The 17,049-nt window shown below is 43.8% G+C and overlaps 1 protein-coding gene across 1 annotated transcript; it reads right to left on the bottom strand.

Moving 5' to 3' along the window:
* Positions 1-4,391: 4,391 nt before the first annotated feature.
* FGF23 (fibroblast growth factor 23) lies at positions 4,392-14,125 on the bottom strand. The gene is made up of 3 exons (XM_033951758.1): positions 13,912-14,125; positions 8,894-8,997; positions 4,392-4,829 (listed from the first exon to the last, which is right to left on the bottom strand). Exons 1-3 carry the CDS (start codon positions 14,123-14,125, stop codon positions 4,392-4,394), a joined length of 756 nt encoding a protein of 251 aa, XP_033807649.1.
* Between the last annotated feature and the right edge of the window lie 2,924 nt (positions 14,126-17,049).

The following is a 17,049-nucleotide window of genomic DNA, read 5'->3' as shown; positions in this document are numbered from 1 at the left end:
AACAACAAACCCTCTATAAAACACCGTCACATTTGAGCATGTCCCAACCTGAAGGCCTGAATTCAACCTCAGTATTCTGTGTAAAACAGGCCTCAAATTGGGGTGATGCAAAATGGCCTCTTGAATAACTGGATAGGTTCAATATTTTCACCATTAAGCAATTCTGGATGAGGATAAGTTGGAGAGGCTTATCGCCCGCATTAATGTGTCAAAACATTTCAGGAGCACATGGGTGGCCAGTTCCGGAGGCGAACAGTTTGCAACCGAGGCCCTGCCAACCACTCGTACCTGCCTCGTAGGATGTAGTTGAGCTTATAAAAAATTAAACCATTCTTGAGGGGGAAAAAAAGTTTATTTGCAAAAAGATCAATACATTTGGAATGCGTAATTATAAATATCTATAAATAACAGGCAGATGTTTAACAATTTAAATAAATAAATAAATATTGCAGCACGAAAGGTGACATTTTCTTAAAGGCTGGTGACGCCCAGCACCTGAGCAGAAGAATGAACTCCAAAACACTTGGGTTATGTTTGCAGGGTCTAATTCAATATATTCTCTGCCACAGGACACTAAGTGCTTTTCCCATCTGGGTGGAGGAGTAACCTAATACGTAGAGCGGGGAAACCCAGTTCAAATCCCACTGATACTTCTTGTGACCTTGGGCAAGTCACTTAACCATCCATTACCTTTGGTATCCTCAGTCTTAGAGTGTAAGCCCTCTGGGAACATGGATCCACCTATTGTACCTTAAGAGAATGCACCTTTAGCTACTTTGGAAGAAGTCATGAGCTACATTCAAAATAAACTGAAACATCCCTAAGAACATAAAAGTAGCCATACCGGGTCCAGATCCATCTAGCCCAGAATCCTGTTTCCAGTAGAGGCCAAGTCAGGTCACAAGGGCCTAGCAGCTTCCTAAAAGGAGCTAGATTCCTTCCTACTTATCCCCAGGGGTTTTCCTCAGGTCTGTTTTGATAACAGTTTATGGACTCTTCCTCCAGGAATTTGTCTAAACCTTTTTTTTTTTTTTTAATCCAACTACAGTAACCGCTTTTACCATATCCCCAGCAGTGAACTCTAGAGCTTAACTATGCATTGAGTGAAAAATATTTTCTGCAATTTATTTTAAACATACTATGTATTTCTTGAAAGAATAAACAACCAATTTGCATTTACCTGTTACATTCATAAAAATAGCCCTACTGGGTCAGACCAATGGTCCATCGAGCCCAGTATCCTGTATCCAAAGTGGCCAGTTAAGGTCCCAAGTAACTTTGCAGAAACCCAAAGAGTAGCAACGTTCCAGAGCTGAAATTGTGATGTCATAATGCCTGGAGGAAAAGTCCATAGTCTGATATTGAGACAAACTTGGGGAGGAAGCCACTGCTTGCCTTGGATCAATAGCATGGAATGTTGCTACTCTTTGGGATTCTAGAATCTTGTTGCTCTTTGGGATTCTGGAATCTTGCTGTTCCTTGGGATTCTGTAGGGAATATTGCTACTCCTTAGGTTTTGGCCAGGTACTAGGGACCTGGATTGGCCACCGTGAGAACGGGCTACTGGGCTTGATGGACCATTGGTCTGACCCAGTAAGGCGATTCTTATGTTTTCATTCCACCAATGCCTAAGAGCCAACCTCAGCAATGATGTCATTAAGGCTTGATTATCCTATACTTGGCCTACTGGGTCATACCAATGGTCCATCTAGCCCAGTATCCTGTTTACACAGTGGCCAATGAAGGTCACAAGTACCTGGTAGAACCCCAAATTCCATGCTACCGATCCCAGGCAAGCACTGGCTTCCCCTGTGTCTGACTCCACTTCAGATTTTAGAGAGCTGTTATATCCAGAGCATTTGCGACATCCCTTGCTATATTAGCCCAAGTGTTTTTGAGCTCAGGCTCCTTTTAATGCCCAATCAAATCCACCTTGATTTAAACGGGGGTTTCCCCCTTATAATAGTGCAACTATTAATCACTGAAGAGTGCTGTAAAAAGACAAGAAAAAGTGAGCCGTCCTCTTTGAGATTTCTGAAGCGTTCCTCTACAGAAAAGGCCTAGAGTTGTACTTTGGTCCATGATTTGACAGATAGATCGGGTTTAATATTTCCACATGAAAAGTGTACCGAAGAGGAGGATGCTGACCTGGAAAGTCTTTTTCCTCAGCTGAGATTGCTAAAGCAGCAGAAAAAGCAAGGCAGGACTAACCCTGTTCATTGAACTGACTTCTGGAAGGCAAAAAAATGGACGTCTGCATGATGGAATTAGGTAGGGCTCGAGGACGTCAATGCCACATTTTCAGGCTATCCCTAATCGATGCACACGGCAGAGATTTGTATAGAAGTGAAGCCGTACGTGTGTGCCGCTCGGGCATATCCATTAGGGGATCCTGAAATTAGGAGTGGCTTGGGGTCCACAGGGACTGGTAGTTGCCTCCTCACGTGGGGAGAAGCAGCACCACCCCAGTATGAGAAAATCAAGTAGGCTTCGTATTCCCTTTAAATAATTGTGATTCGCTGCCGTCCGGACAACTGAGCTTACAGCTCTCTGCCAGCAGTAGTTGGGGTTTTTAAAAAAATACAGACCCTACTCAGATACAACTAAATTATTGGCTGGGTGTGGGGGGAGTTCTTTAACTTCAGACTTCCAAAAATCAGAACACAGCGAATTTGCTCATCTTCAACTTGGTTGAAAAGAAAGAAAAGAATTAGCTTTCCAAAGAAGAACCTGGCTCAGTTTAAAAAGTCTGCGTCTGATCCTTGCTTTGCCAATAAAGACTGTTAACCCCCTTTTATTAAACCGGGCTAGTGGTTTTTAGCTCCGGGAGCCATGCTGAATGCACCGTGGGGCTCCCGACGCTCAGAATTCCTATGAGCGCAGCATTCGACACGGCTCCCGGCGCTAAAAACCGCTAGCGCGATTTAGTAAAGAGGTTTATATTCATTCATTTTGATTTTTTTTTAATGGCATCTGAACTTTGTGCATTCTACCTATAACTAGTTTCTGTATTTTTAAGGTTGTGGCTTCAGACACTGATTCTACATTTACATAAATCTGCTGTTACGTATTAGACATTTAAATCCATTCTGTGTCTTTAGGCGACAGAAATTGTTATAAAGTATGAATCACCGTGGCTTTTCTACTGTCCATTGTCTAGGGGGATGAGGGGAGTTTTAGTCATCTGATCCTTCCAAATTTCTTTTAACATTGATACAGTCTTATAACAAAATTCTAAAACATGAGCATTCTTGGTGAATAAGACCTTCTACTTATAGATTAGAAGATTTGGACAAAACAGGGAACAATAACCCTATTAGGGGTTACAGACGCCACCAAACCAACCGTCTGAAATTCACCCAAGAGAGAGCTAAAGGAAGACGCCAAAGCTTCAGATGCCAGAAGGCAGCAAAGGGTTTAACAGATCTTTGTGGTATAGAATGACTTTGAAATTTAGCTCAACCAGAACGGGCCGGCTCAACCATACACCAGCTGAGACACTGGCTCAGGGTGTTGGTGCTTTTAAAGAATGCCAAAATCCCATTCTAATTGACCTTTAATAGATGTCGGACTGGGATTTTGGTATTCGTTTTCAGCAGTGCACTGGCCCAGTGCCAGCTAGCAGGAGAGAGGAAGGGACAGGAGAAGATGCTGGATCTCAGGCGGGGAGGAAGGAGGGGTGGGAGAGAGACCAGATCACAGGTGGAGGTGGACGAAGAGTTGGTTCAGGGCTCCATCATACCTTGAGCCCAAATAGGTCACCAGAAACATTCGAATGAGGTGCTTCTTACAAGACATGTCATGCAGATTCATTATGGATATCCTGAAAATCCTGTTTCGAAACCACTGTGCTCTACCTTTTGCTAAGGCCTCTGTGCACCGGGTGAGCTGCAGAGTTTAGGTAAATACCTTCAGCCACACAAGAGATGAGTTATTGCCTGATAAAGAATGAGACCCAGAATATCTTGTACACTTTGAAACCAAAGAAATATAAGCCTCTTTAAACACTAGTGCTAAGAACCATAGGCCAGTATAACTTGATTTTGTCAATGGAAATTTTCCCTATCCACTTCATAAATATATATATTATATACTCTCTACAAGAATAAAATTGAGCCCAGAGCTCACCTGGACTCTTTAACAGTTCATGTTGCCTGCTTCTAAGCTAGCGTACGAGGGGGATACTGAAAAATTCTCAGCCCAACCAAGAACAGAATGACGTGGATGCAGTTCAATCAATGATCTGAAACTATGTCAAAGCATAGATTTTTGTTTCCGCAAATTGGCACTTAACGAAATAAGATCACACTCTTTTCAGCTCCAGTGGCAAAATAACATTCGGAATTTAGGAAGTTGAGAACTTTGCAGCATCCCCTTGTACTAGCCAATCTTCAACCAGTGAGCATAGAGCGTTGCTCCTTACCCATGTAATGCTTTGGGCTGCCTTTTCGGCCCGACACCATGATGTTTAAAGGATCTTCCAGGTCAATGGTGTCATCGTCCTCAATTCTCAAGGGCTCTCCGCCTAGGTGGTTGAGAAGCGAGGCATGCACATTGAACTCCGGCAACAGGATCTGATTGGGATCCAAAGGATCGGTATCCACGTTCCTGGTGTGCCGATGAGGTTCCGGGGTGTTGAAGTGGATGAGGGGGATCTCATTCCTCCGTGGCAGGAACTGAGAGTAAGGTGGTGGGTTCATACCCAGGAGGAACGGGCGCTTGACCTTTCCCAGGCTGATCAGGAAGTTGTATTTGGGCGAGTGGTAGACATCATAACCATTTTCTAGGGTCTCCTGTCTGAAGAGGCAGTCTTCACGGCTGAAATAATGCTGCGGGGGAAGAAATGTCCATCATCAATTATAGCTTATTACAAGAATGCATCACTAGGGTTAGGTTACCCCATTACAGGTCAGCAGCAACAGTAGTTGGAGCAGGAATACCAGGGTTCAAATCCTGCTTCTCCCTCTTGCTCCTTCTGACCTTAGGCAAGTCATTTCAGCCTCCATTGACTTGGATAAAAACTTACGATTCCTCTGTGGCAGGAAAATACTTAGGGCTCCTTTTACAAAGATGCGTTAGCGTTTTTAGTGCGCGCTACCCGAAAAAACTACCACCTGCTCAAGAGGAGGTGGTAGCGGCTAGCACGCGCTATTCTGTGCCTTAAGGCTCTAACGCACCTTTGTAAAAGGATGCCCTTAATGTACCTAGAATATAACAGACGTTCAGCTCAGATCTGGAGAGAATTAAACCTAAAATCCAAATCTTTTCCCCATTCAAGAGCAAAGGATATTATGGGAAGAGAGTTCTAGCACTCAGACATAATTGTCCACGTTCTTAGCACTGGGCTGGATGACATAAACTCAGGGTAAGCAAAAAACGGTGTCAGGTCAAAAGCGCGCCGGGACAAAGGCGCGCCCAGACAATTGAGCGCAGCGCGGAGGTGTGCGCCGCTCAAAATTACTGTTTTTAGGGCTCCGACGGGGGGGCGTGGGGGGGAACCCCCCCCCACTTTACTTAATAGACATCGCGCCGCGTTGTGGGGGGTTTGGGGGGTTGTAACCCCCACATTTTACTGAAAACTTCACTTTTCCCTGTTTTTAGGGAAAAAGTTAAGTTTACAGTAAAATGTGGAGGGTTACAACCCCCCCAAACCCCCCATAACGCCGGCGCAATGTCTATTAAGTAAAGTGGGGGGTTCCCCAACAAAACCCCCGTCGGAGCCCCTAAAAACTGTAATTTTCTTCGGCGCGCACCTCCGTCTTGCGCTCAGTTGTCGGCGCGCGCCTTCGTCTTTCGCGCCATTGTCTATGAACCCAAAAAACAGCAGAGAAGGCCAGATCATCACGCTGGTAAACGCACTTTACTAAAATGCGTGTACAACAGTGGGGCAAGAAAGCTGATTTGACACAGAGTTTCAGCTAAAAAGCCTGCATCAGGAGTCCAAAGAATCTTGATATACGAGTTAATGAACTTGCCAGCATTGTACAAACAGCGTGGGATATCAGCGTCTCACTGGCGTTCATGATTGTTGCAAGGTTTTGTGTGCTGTCACGAGAATGTCGGAGCTTGAATTAGAGCAAGTGAACAAACATTAAATTTCGTGTTAAACTTGGCAAGAGTGGAAGTGAAATCGGGGACATGTTAGTCCAAGTTTTTGGGGATAAGGTCATGAAGAAAATGGCAGTGTACAAATGGATTCTTCTTTTTTTCTGCGGTGTAGAAGCAGAGGGGACGCTGGGAACCAGTGATCACAGTATGATCCGCTTCGACCTGGACACAAGGGCGGAACATCGATCCAGAACGACAGCCTTGGCACTGAACTTCCGAAAAGGGAATTACGAAGGGATGAGACTCATGGTGGGGAAGAAGATTAAGACTGTCGGCTCCGGGCGGCTTTCCCGCAGAGGAGAGAATCCTGCATTCACCGTGGGCCTCATCTGGGGCAGCCTCCTTGGAGCGGCTGGGGCACGGGCAGTGTGTCTGGGAGGGAATGCATGGATGGGAGAACATCGCAGGGGAGGAGACATAGGCATCCTGGGACTGTCTGCCAAGTCTCTTCCCTGAAGAAGCCCTTTCTGGAAACGTCAATCGCTCCTCCTAAACTTACTTGCTCCACTTCATCACTGACGCTGAAACCGTGGATTGAAGACAAAGTTTTATTTTATTTTTCTTTCCAGCTTATGATTTATCTTTAATCTTATCTATTGTTTTGCCTTTTGTCTTTGTTTTGTTCTATTTCTATCATTTAAATTTCTCCAGAATTCTACTGTTCAACGGCTCCCCCTTCTGCTTCTATTCCTTTCTCTCCTCTCTTCTACCTTCCAAAGTATTTAGATCAATGCTGTCTTGTTAAAATGTTTATTTTATTTTTATTTTTCCTCTAACTCTACTTTTCACTTCTCTATTACCCTCCAGGTACTTTAGTTAGATTGTGAGCCTTCGGGACAGTAAGGGAATTTTTCAAGTACCTTTCTTATTTCTAATCTTAATGTATATTTTCTGTAAACCGCTTAGAACCTAACGGATGTAGCGGTATATAAGAAATAAATTACATTACATTACATTACAAGAAGAGGATAAGCACTGTAAAAAAACGCTAGAGTAAGCTTGGTCCCTTTTTAAGGACACGGTCACCAAGGTGCAAAATCTGTATATACCACGTATCCACAAAGGATACAAGAAGAAAAAGAACAAGGAACCGGCATGGCTCACTATAGCGATGAAGGAAGCGATCAGAGACAAGAAGACTTCATTTAAGGAATGGAAAAGGTCAGAAACGGACAAAAACTGGAAAAAGCACAAACAGCATCAAAGCAGGTGCCATAAGGTGGAAAGAGGGACCAAAAGAGACTACGAGGAAAAAAATAGCCAAGGAGGCGAAAAACTTCAAGGGGAAATGGCCCACAAAGGAAGCGGTGGGGCCGTTGGATGACCATGGAATAAAGGGAGTGCTAAAAGAGGACAAAGCTATTGCCAACAAACTGAACACATTTTTTGCGTCTGTGTTTACCGAAGAGGATATACACAGCATACTGGAACCCATCAGGCTATATATAACATACCGGAAGCCGACAGGCTATACACAGGGAACAAAGATGGGAAACTGATAGGGTTGATGGTCAGTCTAGAAGAGGTATGCAGGCAGATTGATAGGCTTAAAAATTATAAATCCCCTGGACCGGATGGCATCCATCCGAGGGTAATCAAGGAACTGAAAGGGGCTATAGCTGAACTGCTTCAACTAACAGCCAATCTGTCGATCAAATCGGGGAGGATTACGGAAGACTGAAAGGTAGAGAATATTATGCCGGTCTTCAAGAAAGGTTCAAGGGGTGTTCCAGGAAACTACAGACTGGTGAGTCTGACCGCGATACCTGGAAAGATGGTAGAGGCGCTGATAAAGGACCGCATCATTGAGCACCTTGATGGACACAATCTGATAAGGACCAGCCAGCATGGCTTCAGCAAAGGAAGATCTTGCTTGACGAACTTGCTGCACTTCTTCGAGGGAGTAAACAGGCAGATAGACAAGGGTGACCTGGTCGACATTGTATATCTGGACTTTCAGAAGGCATTTGACAAGGTTCCGCATGAACGACTACTTCGAAAAATTGCAAGCCATGGAATCGAGGGTGAAGTACTAATGTGGATTAAAAACTGGGTGGCGGATAGGAAACAGAGAATGGGGATAAATGGACAATACTCGGACTGGAAAAGCGTCATCAGTGGAGTGCCGCAGGGTTTGGTGCTTGGACCCGTGCTCTTCAACATATTTATAAACAATCTGGAAATTGGTACGATGAGTGAGGTGATTAAATTTGTGAACAATACAAAGTTATCCAGAGTAGTGAAGATACAGGAGGACGGCGAAGATCCACAACGTGACATACACACGCTCGAGAAATGGGCCGTGACATGGCAAATGAGGTTCAACGTGGATAAGTGTAAGATGATGCATGTCGGTAACAAAAATCTTATACATGAATACATGATGTCCAGGGTGGTACTTGGAGAGAACCCACAGGAAAGAGACTTGAGAGTACTGGTCGACATGTCGATTGCGCGGGTCCAGGAAGTGATGTCAGAAAAAGAGCTGGCACCAGCAGCAGGTTAGGATTGCTGCCCGCGCCTCAAATGTTAAAAAGATACGGGGAAGGGAAACGGCACATGCGATGGTAGTGGGGGCGGGGTAGAAAGGGGCAGAGAGGCGGATGGGTGCTGGCATCCCCATTGAGGGCACCTGGGGTGGACCGACCCCCCACCCCTTACTGCACCACTTCACTGGAGAGCTGACTCTTGAACCCTTTCCAGCCACCAGCTGTGCGAGTGAGCCTCGGTCTCTCTGCACCTCTCCCACTGCTTCAGGACTAGATCCGAGTCACGTTGAACTCACCAGTCCAAAGAGATTTCCATCCCTGTCCATGCACAAGTAGCGACCCGATTTCACACCACTGATCACCATATAGCCAGCCTCCTCCGGCTTAATCATCAGTGCACCTGTATGGAAAAAATCGAAAGCAAAGTCAAACACGAGGCTCAGTCAAAACAGTTTTGGCATTTACTCATCGTATCTTTCATATAAGGCTAAACACAATGGAGGGACTTCAATAAACAGCACCCCTCCCCCCCCCCAAAAAAAAAAAAAATCAACACTAAGCACACCTTATGTAGAATGGCATTTCGCTTGGATCCCATTGTCTAACTTTTGGGCACCAGCCTTGCGTCTGCTGAAATCTGGTGTCAATGGTGGTGTCCAGAACTCTGCAATTCCACACACAACTTTTCAGAATACCCCTGATGTATCTGTGGCCACGCCCCTTCCAAGATATGCACCATGGGAGTTAGGTGCAAACTTCTGGAAGCCACAGCCCTCTAAACCTCCTTATTTATTTATTCCATTTTCTATACCGTTCTACCAGGGGAGCTCAGAACGGTTTTACATTAATTGATTCAGGCACTCAAGCATTTTGGGAAATTAAAAACCCTAAAATGTGTAGAGTTCTCACTCTGACTGCAGACCCTGACTGTGTCATTACCTGGGGGTGCTGAAAAGTTCTCAGCCCGACCAACCAACTTCCTCAGTTCTGAGCGTTATTTTGCCACTGCAGCTGAAAAGAGGGTTATCATTTGCAGAAGCAAAATTCTCTGTTTTGACATTGTTTCAGATTGTTGATTGAACCACATCCACGTCATTCTCTTCCTGGTTGGGCTGAGAGCTTTTCAGCACACCCTGGTAGTGTGAAGAGTCAGTCTCTGGTAACCAAAGCTGGGACTGTGATGTCATAATGCCTCATTCCACCAATAAAAGTCAACCTCATCAGTGATGTCACAATGGCTTGATTGTCCTATACTTGGCTCTTGCAGTTTGAAGACTTTCAGTCTCTGGTAACCAGAGCTGAGATTAAGATGTCATAATGCCTCATTCCACCAATAAGAGCCAACCTCTACAGTGATGTCACAAGGGCTTGATTGTCCTATACTTGGCTCACTTTTATTACATACGAGGGGTGCTGAAAAGTTCTCAACCCGACCAACCAACTTCCTCAATTCTGAGCGTTATTTTGCCGCTGCGGCTGAAAAGAAGGTTATCATTTGCAGAAGCAAAATTCTCTGTTTTGACATTATTTCAGGTCATTGATTGAACCATATCCACGTCATTCTCTTCCTGGTTGGCTGAGAACTTTGCATCACCCCCTGGTGGTGTGAAGATTTTCAGTCACTGGTAACCAGAGCTGAGCCTGTGATGTCATAATGCCTCATTCCACCAATAAGAGCCAACCTCATCAGTGATGTCACAAGGGCTTGATTGTCCTATACTTGGCTCACTTTTATTACATACCAGGGGGTGCTGAAACGTTCTCAGCCCAACCAACCAACGTCCTAAATTTTGAGCGTTATCTTATTTCGTTAAGTGCCAGTTTGCAGAAATGAAATTGCAGATTTTGACATTGTTTCAGGTCATTGATTGAACCGTATCCACGTCATTCTCTTCTTGGTTGGGCTGAGAACTTTTCCGCACCCCCTCGTACCTACTTAGATGTATCTGTATATTTTTTCCATTTCATTTCTTTATACCCCAAGCCAAAAATATTTGAATTTATTCATTTATAATACCCCAAACAAACTGACAAAATACATTAATAATAGGCTTCAAATCACCCGTCCAGCTAACGTGGCCTCAAATGCCTGTGGATGGGAAAAGCCTTTTGCCTTTGACTGAAAGGGCTAGAAGGAAGTTTCCAGGGAGCCCATGCAGGGAATTTCTATAACATGGGCCCAGCAATGCAAAAGTGTTTTCGTGTGTCTCTACCACTGGTTCTGGCTTCAAGGAAGGAGCAAAGGATGCTGTCCCAGAAGATCTCAATTGACAAGAGAGAGCATGGACAGAAGCTCTCTCATCCAAGCATAGCTGCCGTCAACTGGAATCCAATGAAGATTACACAAAGCAGGTGTAACTGATCAGAGAGGATTCAGACTGTCCTGTATTTGAAAGCCCTATAAAAAGGCTATACTCGTAACACTCAGGCGATTTAGCCCTGATTACTTCTAGATCACCTGAATTACGTCTATAGCGCTAACAGGCGCTCGCAGTGCTGCACATTGTACATGGAAGAGATCGTCCCTGCTCAGAAGAGCTTACAATCTAATTATGACAGACACACAGGACAAAAGGGGAGTTAGAGCAAGTGCTCCTGTAGGGAATTACATAACATAACATAATAACAAATTTCCAGACCGCATAACCCTAACTTCAAAGCGGTTAACAAAAAATTATGTTATGAGAAAATGCAAAGAGATTTCGTTAGCCCAAAATATGGAGAAAAGAAAAGTCTTCAAACGTTTTCTTTAATGTGTATAAGATGTAGATCTAATCAATAATGGGCTGCTTGATAAGAAAGACAATGCCCATGATGGGAACGTAAATAGGGCATGAGATTTTCTACTCTTCTCACGTGTCATGATAACAAATCTATCAACAAGATAAAGAGGGACCACACCAAAAGCGACTTTATATAAACATCCTAGCTTAAAAATCACCCGGACCTCCACTGGGAGCCAGTGCAACTTACAGTAATAAGGAGGGGGTGGGGGCTGGTGAGGTGGAATCACACAGGACTCCCCGTCCCCGCAGGAACTCAATTCCCCCATCCCGTCCCTGTGAGTTTTGTCCCTGCCCCATTCCTGTAAGCTCTGCCTTAACTGCACAAGCCTCGAACACTTAGAATTTTAAAGGGTTTGAGGCTTGTGCAGACAAGGACGGAGCTTAGGCATTGTGGAATGAGGCATTATGACATCACAATCTGAGCTCTAGAATGTTGCTACTTAGGATTTTAAAGGGTTTGAGGCTTGTGCAGATGAGGACGGAGCTTAGGCATTGGTGGGATGAGGCATTATGACATCACAATCTGAGCTCTAGAATGTTGCTACTTAGGATTTTAAAGGGTTTGAGGCTTGTGCAGACGAGGACGGAGCTTAGGCATTGGTGGAATGAGGCATTATGACATCACAATCTGAGCTCTAGAATGTTGCTACTTATGAAGTGTTTGAGGCTTGTGCAGATGAGGACGGAGCTTAGGCATGGTGGAATAAGGCATTATGACATCACAATCTGAGCTCTAGAATGTTGCTACTTAGGATTTTAAAGGGTTTGAGGCTTGTGCAGACGAGGACGGAGCTTAGGCATTGGTGGAATGAGGCATTATGACATCACAATCTGAGCTCTAGAATGTTGCTACTTAGGATTTTAAAGGGTTTGAGGCTTGTGCAGACGAGGACGGAGCTTAGGCATTGGTGGAATGAGGCATTATGACATCACAATCTGAGCTCTAGAATGTTGCTGCTTATGATTTTAAAGTGTCTGAGGCTTGTGCAGATGAGGACGGAGCTTAGGCATTGGTGGAATGAGGCATTATGACATCACAATCTGAGCTCTAGAATGTTGCTACTTATGAAGTGTTTGAGACTTGTGCAAATGAGGACAGAGCTTGCAGGAATGGGGCAGGGACAGGAAAAGAAGTTGGGGGGACAGGACGGGAAAATGAGTTTCTGCGGGAACGGGGGGAAATTTGTCCCCTTGTCATTCTCCAGCCAGGTCTATAGGTGCTATGTGTTCCTGAATAGGGAAAAGTGAAGCCATTAGATAGTGCATTGGGCAAGAGAGAGCAATGAGACTGGCTTCAAAGTTTCACTGGATGTCTTTTCTGCATAAAAGCGGGCCTGAAGCCCAGGAAACTTGCAGCCCAAGGCAATGGACGGAGAGGGAAGAGAGAAGCCAGGGTTTCGATTAGAGGCGATTAATGAATCGGTTTAAATCAAATGCAGCGCAAACATCTATCAGGAATGTGGAGAAAGACAGACACTGGTCATTTTTGATCCTATGGTGATGCACAGAGACCATCCCGAGAGACATCTGAGGCACTGGAAAGCTACACTCTCTTGGCTTCTGCTTCCTGCCCGGACTGAGAAATAGCCGACCACAGGATGTTAACGCGCGTTCATGTAAACGGCACGGAGAAGGGAAACCTGCGGATATAAACTGATTTTCCTCTGAGCACCTGGGAAAACTGCAACCTGACGATGCTGCGACGTACGTTGCTGAAAACAGCACAGAGAAGGGAGATCTGAGAATGTGAACTCAACTTTCCTATAAACAGCACAGAGAAGGGAAACCTGCGGATATAAACTTACTTTCCGACGAGCGTCTGGGCAAAGTGAAACCTGAAAATATGAACAGCACGGAGGATGTGAACTTTCTATCCTATGAACATCATGGAGAAGGGGAAACCTGAGGATCTGAACTCAGTTTCCTGTAAACAGCATAGAAAGGTGAAATCTGAGGATACAAATTCATCTTCTTATGAGCAACTGGGAAAACTGCAACCTGACGATGCGAACTTACTTTCCTGTAAACAGCACAGAGAAGGGAACCGGGGGATGTGAGCTTATGGGGAGTTACAGGAACTTCCCTAGCACCTGGTGAAAGCTGGCAGTAATGGGACCCCAGGTATAACTAACACAGACAGGATGAAGAGATCTCCATATAAGTCATAGCCAGAGAAAGAATATGATCTCATCAACGGTTCAAGATGGAATTCAATTTATAGATTTTTTTTTTTATTTTTTATTCAAAGAGGAGACTTAATCTTGAACCGTTGATGAGATCATATACTTACCCCAGGTGTAACCCCATCAGTGACGTAACCAGCTGTTTGGTTTCTTGTTCCCTGCTTGACTAATCTGAACAGAAGCTATGGAAAATGTATTCAGCAGTGCAGGTGACAAAAAAACAACAACAAAAAACACAAAAACCACCCCAGAAGCTTCAAACCTGAAGGAAGAACCAGAACTTGCACCGTCAAGGTCCCGACTTGGCCAAAGGAATGCCAAATATCTGAGCTGGTTGATACTCACTATAGACGGTCTGGTGCGGGCTCCCATCCACATGGCCGTCCCAGTTGATCTGCAGGTGGAAGCTGTTCTTGTCCGTGGCCGTGTACAGGTGCATCAGCCCCTCCGCGCCCCTCAAGCCCAGGTTCAGCAGCGGAGAAGAATTGGGGAAGGCAGTGACAGTCCATGAGGTGCAGAGAAGCAGCAGCAGCAGCAATCGAGGGCTGGTCCGGGCCATGCTGACGAGTCCGACTAGGGGAGGCTGCTGTTCCTCTCCAGGGTCTCTGAGGATTCCCAGGGTTTCGGCAGCAGCTTATAAAGGCGATCAGCTGTCTGACATCACTCAGGGAAATCTGCTGTCCGCGTCCTTTCTGCTGAAAAAGCAACATTTCCCAAATGGCCTGAGACCTGGGTCACACAATGAGAACACCTTCACACCACTTCATCAGGGGGTGGGGAGAGGTTGCTTTTTTTTTTTTTTTTGAACAGGTATCATCCACTCAATCCAAATATCTTGGGCAAGTTTATCGTTACTTCTAATCTCGATACAGTCAGCAGAAAGAAACTTTGCAGCTGTGTCAAGACTCTAGCAAGGGATTAGCAGATTTGATTTCATCAGCCATTGATTAGACTCAGATCTTTACTCTCTGCCCCTTCCCCTCACACATAACTAGATCTGGCAAAATGTATTTCGGGGCCTTTCTGCCAAAGCCTGGTAAAGTTTTGCAGTTACCAGATGGTAATGGGTTACATAACAACATTTATAACTAATGTCAAACAAATATTTAATATACAATTCAAACATACTAAAATCTATACTTTTTCTTGTATTTACGTATTTTTAAATCAATTGCTCCACACAGTACTGGAAACTCTCCACGCATTAATTGCACAACAGAGGCTGTTATAGGGGAAAACACCCTCCAGGGATTCAAGACAAAGAGACCAGAACGTACGCAAGTAAGGCTAGACTCAGGGCCGCTGCGGGAGCGGACTGCTGGGCACGATGGACCACTGGTCTGACCCAGCAGCGGCAATTCTTATGTTCTTAAAATGGAGCTCTATAGAACCTCTTTGCTTACAAGGTAAGTGGCTTTGCACGTTTCCATAAGGGAGGCGGGGACTGATCTTGGTGGCGCATTGTTCCAGATGCATGTCTTTTGTGAGCACATTAGAGATCAGAAATAGCTCTTTCAGGTACGTAAGGTATTTTCCTGTCCTTAGAGGGCTCATAATCAGGTAGGACATTTCTATAAGATGCTCCTAGATTCAGGAACTATTTAAGGACAACAATTTATAGAATATGCACACTTATGCATGCAAATGACGCCACTGACAAGCTGTCCTATAAAATATATGCTTAGATCTCAGTGTGCCCTGAAGAAATTCCAGAATTCTACTTTATTTTTAAAAATTCCCTTCATAAGTATACGCTTGAATAGATGACATGGACGTCATGGACGCAAGAGTCTGTCAATGTTATGAGCATCTGTGTGTGTAAGGATGCAACCGCCCAGACAAGCATTGTTCTTTGACGTGATTGGTCCTTGAAAACTATGCAGTCGTTATCCTAACTTGAGCAACAAAGAATCAAGGTTTTGTTCCGTTTGGATCGTCTTATCTTTGCGAACTTGGATTTTCAGCTCTGACAGAAATTAAATCGAAAGAAAGAGAACGACTGCAGATGGTGGATGATGAAATGCGTGTTTGCCGCGTTTTGAGTTAATTTGCACTCCAAAACAAGCACCTCTGTCGCATTGGTTAGCAATTCTATTCTATCTGCTTTAGTTTCACCATTGTTACAATTACCCAGACATAGCTTTAAGAACTTTAAATAAATAACTCTAAAGTTTAATTTTTTGTTGGTTTTGCAATTTTATAATTTCAGATATAAAGTGCCATGAAAAATATTTGCTCCTTTTAGTGTTCCAGAGCTAAAAGGTTTGAGAGACACTGGCCTAGATCACTTAACATGCTTATTTGAGGGACATTAACATGGGCAGAGTATGGAATTTTGGCACCAAGATTAGGGTTATCACATGACTCCAGAAAAAGGAGGCTGGATTGAGACATCCAGGTTTTACTTCTTTTGGCTCTTTTTTCTGAAGCCATATGGAAACCCCTTATGGATAAGGCATTCACTGCCCACAAATTAAGAATTGGTTTGTAGAGTGTTCTTTCCTCTGTTTTTTTGATAAGGCATTTAAATCTTGGCACAATTTATAGAACTGACACCTATGTTTGTACTTGGGGCAAATGTAGGGTTACCATATGGCTGCAGAAGAAGGAGGACGGATTGTGACATTCCTTTCAACGGAAGTAAAACCCGGATGTCTCAATCCATCCTCCTTTTTCTGCAGCCATAGCGCAATGGAGAATTAAGTGGCTTTGCCCAGAATCACAACCAGCTGTGGTGGGATTTGAACTGGGCTTCCTAATTATCGGCATAGTGCTTCAAGGATGATAATTTGTCTTACAGCTGGAATACCTCCGACTCTGTTTAATATTTATTTCACTTCATTGGGCAATCTACTACAAAGTCTAAAGCTCAACTTTTATATTTATACAGATGACGTCACTGTTGTGATTCCACTAACTTCTTTGTCGTCCGATTTTATTAATTTTATAACTAACATCTTAAATCAAATTGAGCTTTGGATGATTGCTTTTAAATTAAAAATTAAATACTGAAAAAAACAAATTTTTTCTCGCAACTCCCAATGAAAGTATAAAAGAAGATTTGATTCAAGTGAGCGGACGAGAATACAAAATTGAACAATCTATAAGAATACTAGGTGTAACTCTTGATAAACAATTGACCCTGGAAAAACACATTGATCTATTATTCAAGAAATGTATTTCAGTCTTATGGAAGCTTTGTACCATTAAGAAATTTTTATTTATTTATTTATTTATATTTTTCAATTTACAATTCAAGTATCACTTGTACAGAAAAATAAAGATAAGCCAATAAAGCACTAATATAAACATTTCTGCTCCCAAACTTGTTACAAGAAAAATCATTATAGCTTAACTTCAACTCTAGTCCACTATATGGATCCAAGGCATACATAGCGGATAATTAAAGTAGTTTTAACAAACGAAATTGTTATATAAAAGAAAATAGGCCCTTTAGGCAGAGACAGGTTAACAATAATCAAT

The sequence above is a fragment of the Geotrypetes seraphini genome, chromosome 7 (genome assembly GCF_902459505.1).
Source record: "Geotrypetes seraphini chromosome 7, aGeoSer1.1, whole genome shotgun sequence".
Taxonomy (NCBI): Eukaryota; Metazoa; Chordata; class Amphibia; order Gymnophiona; family Dermophiidae; genus Geotrypetes; species Geotrypetes seraphini.
The sequence above is the reverse complement of the archived record's forward strand: the minus strand, read 5'-3'. Positions and strand labels throughout refer to the sequence as shown.

Coding starts and splice junctions, on each gene's coding strand:
- FGF23 (XM_033951758.1), bottom strand. CDS start 14,125: ATGGCCCGGACCAGCCCTCGATTGCTGCTGCTGCTGCTTCTCTGCACC. Junction 8,998..13,911: donor CCCGCACCAGACCGTCTATA/GTGAGTATCAAC, acceptor TTTTCCATACAG/GTGCACTGATGATTAAGCCG. Junction 4,830..8,893: donor ATGGAAATCTCTTTGGACTG/GTGAGTTCAACG, acceptor CTTCCCCCGCAG/CATTATTTCAGCCGTGAAGA.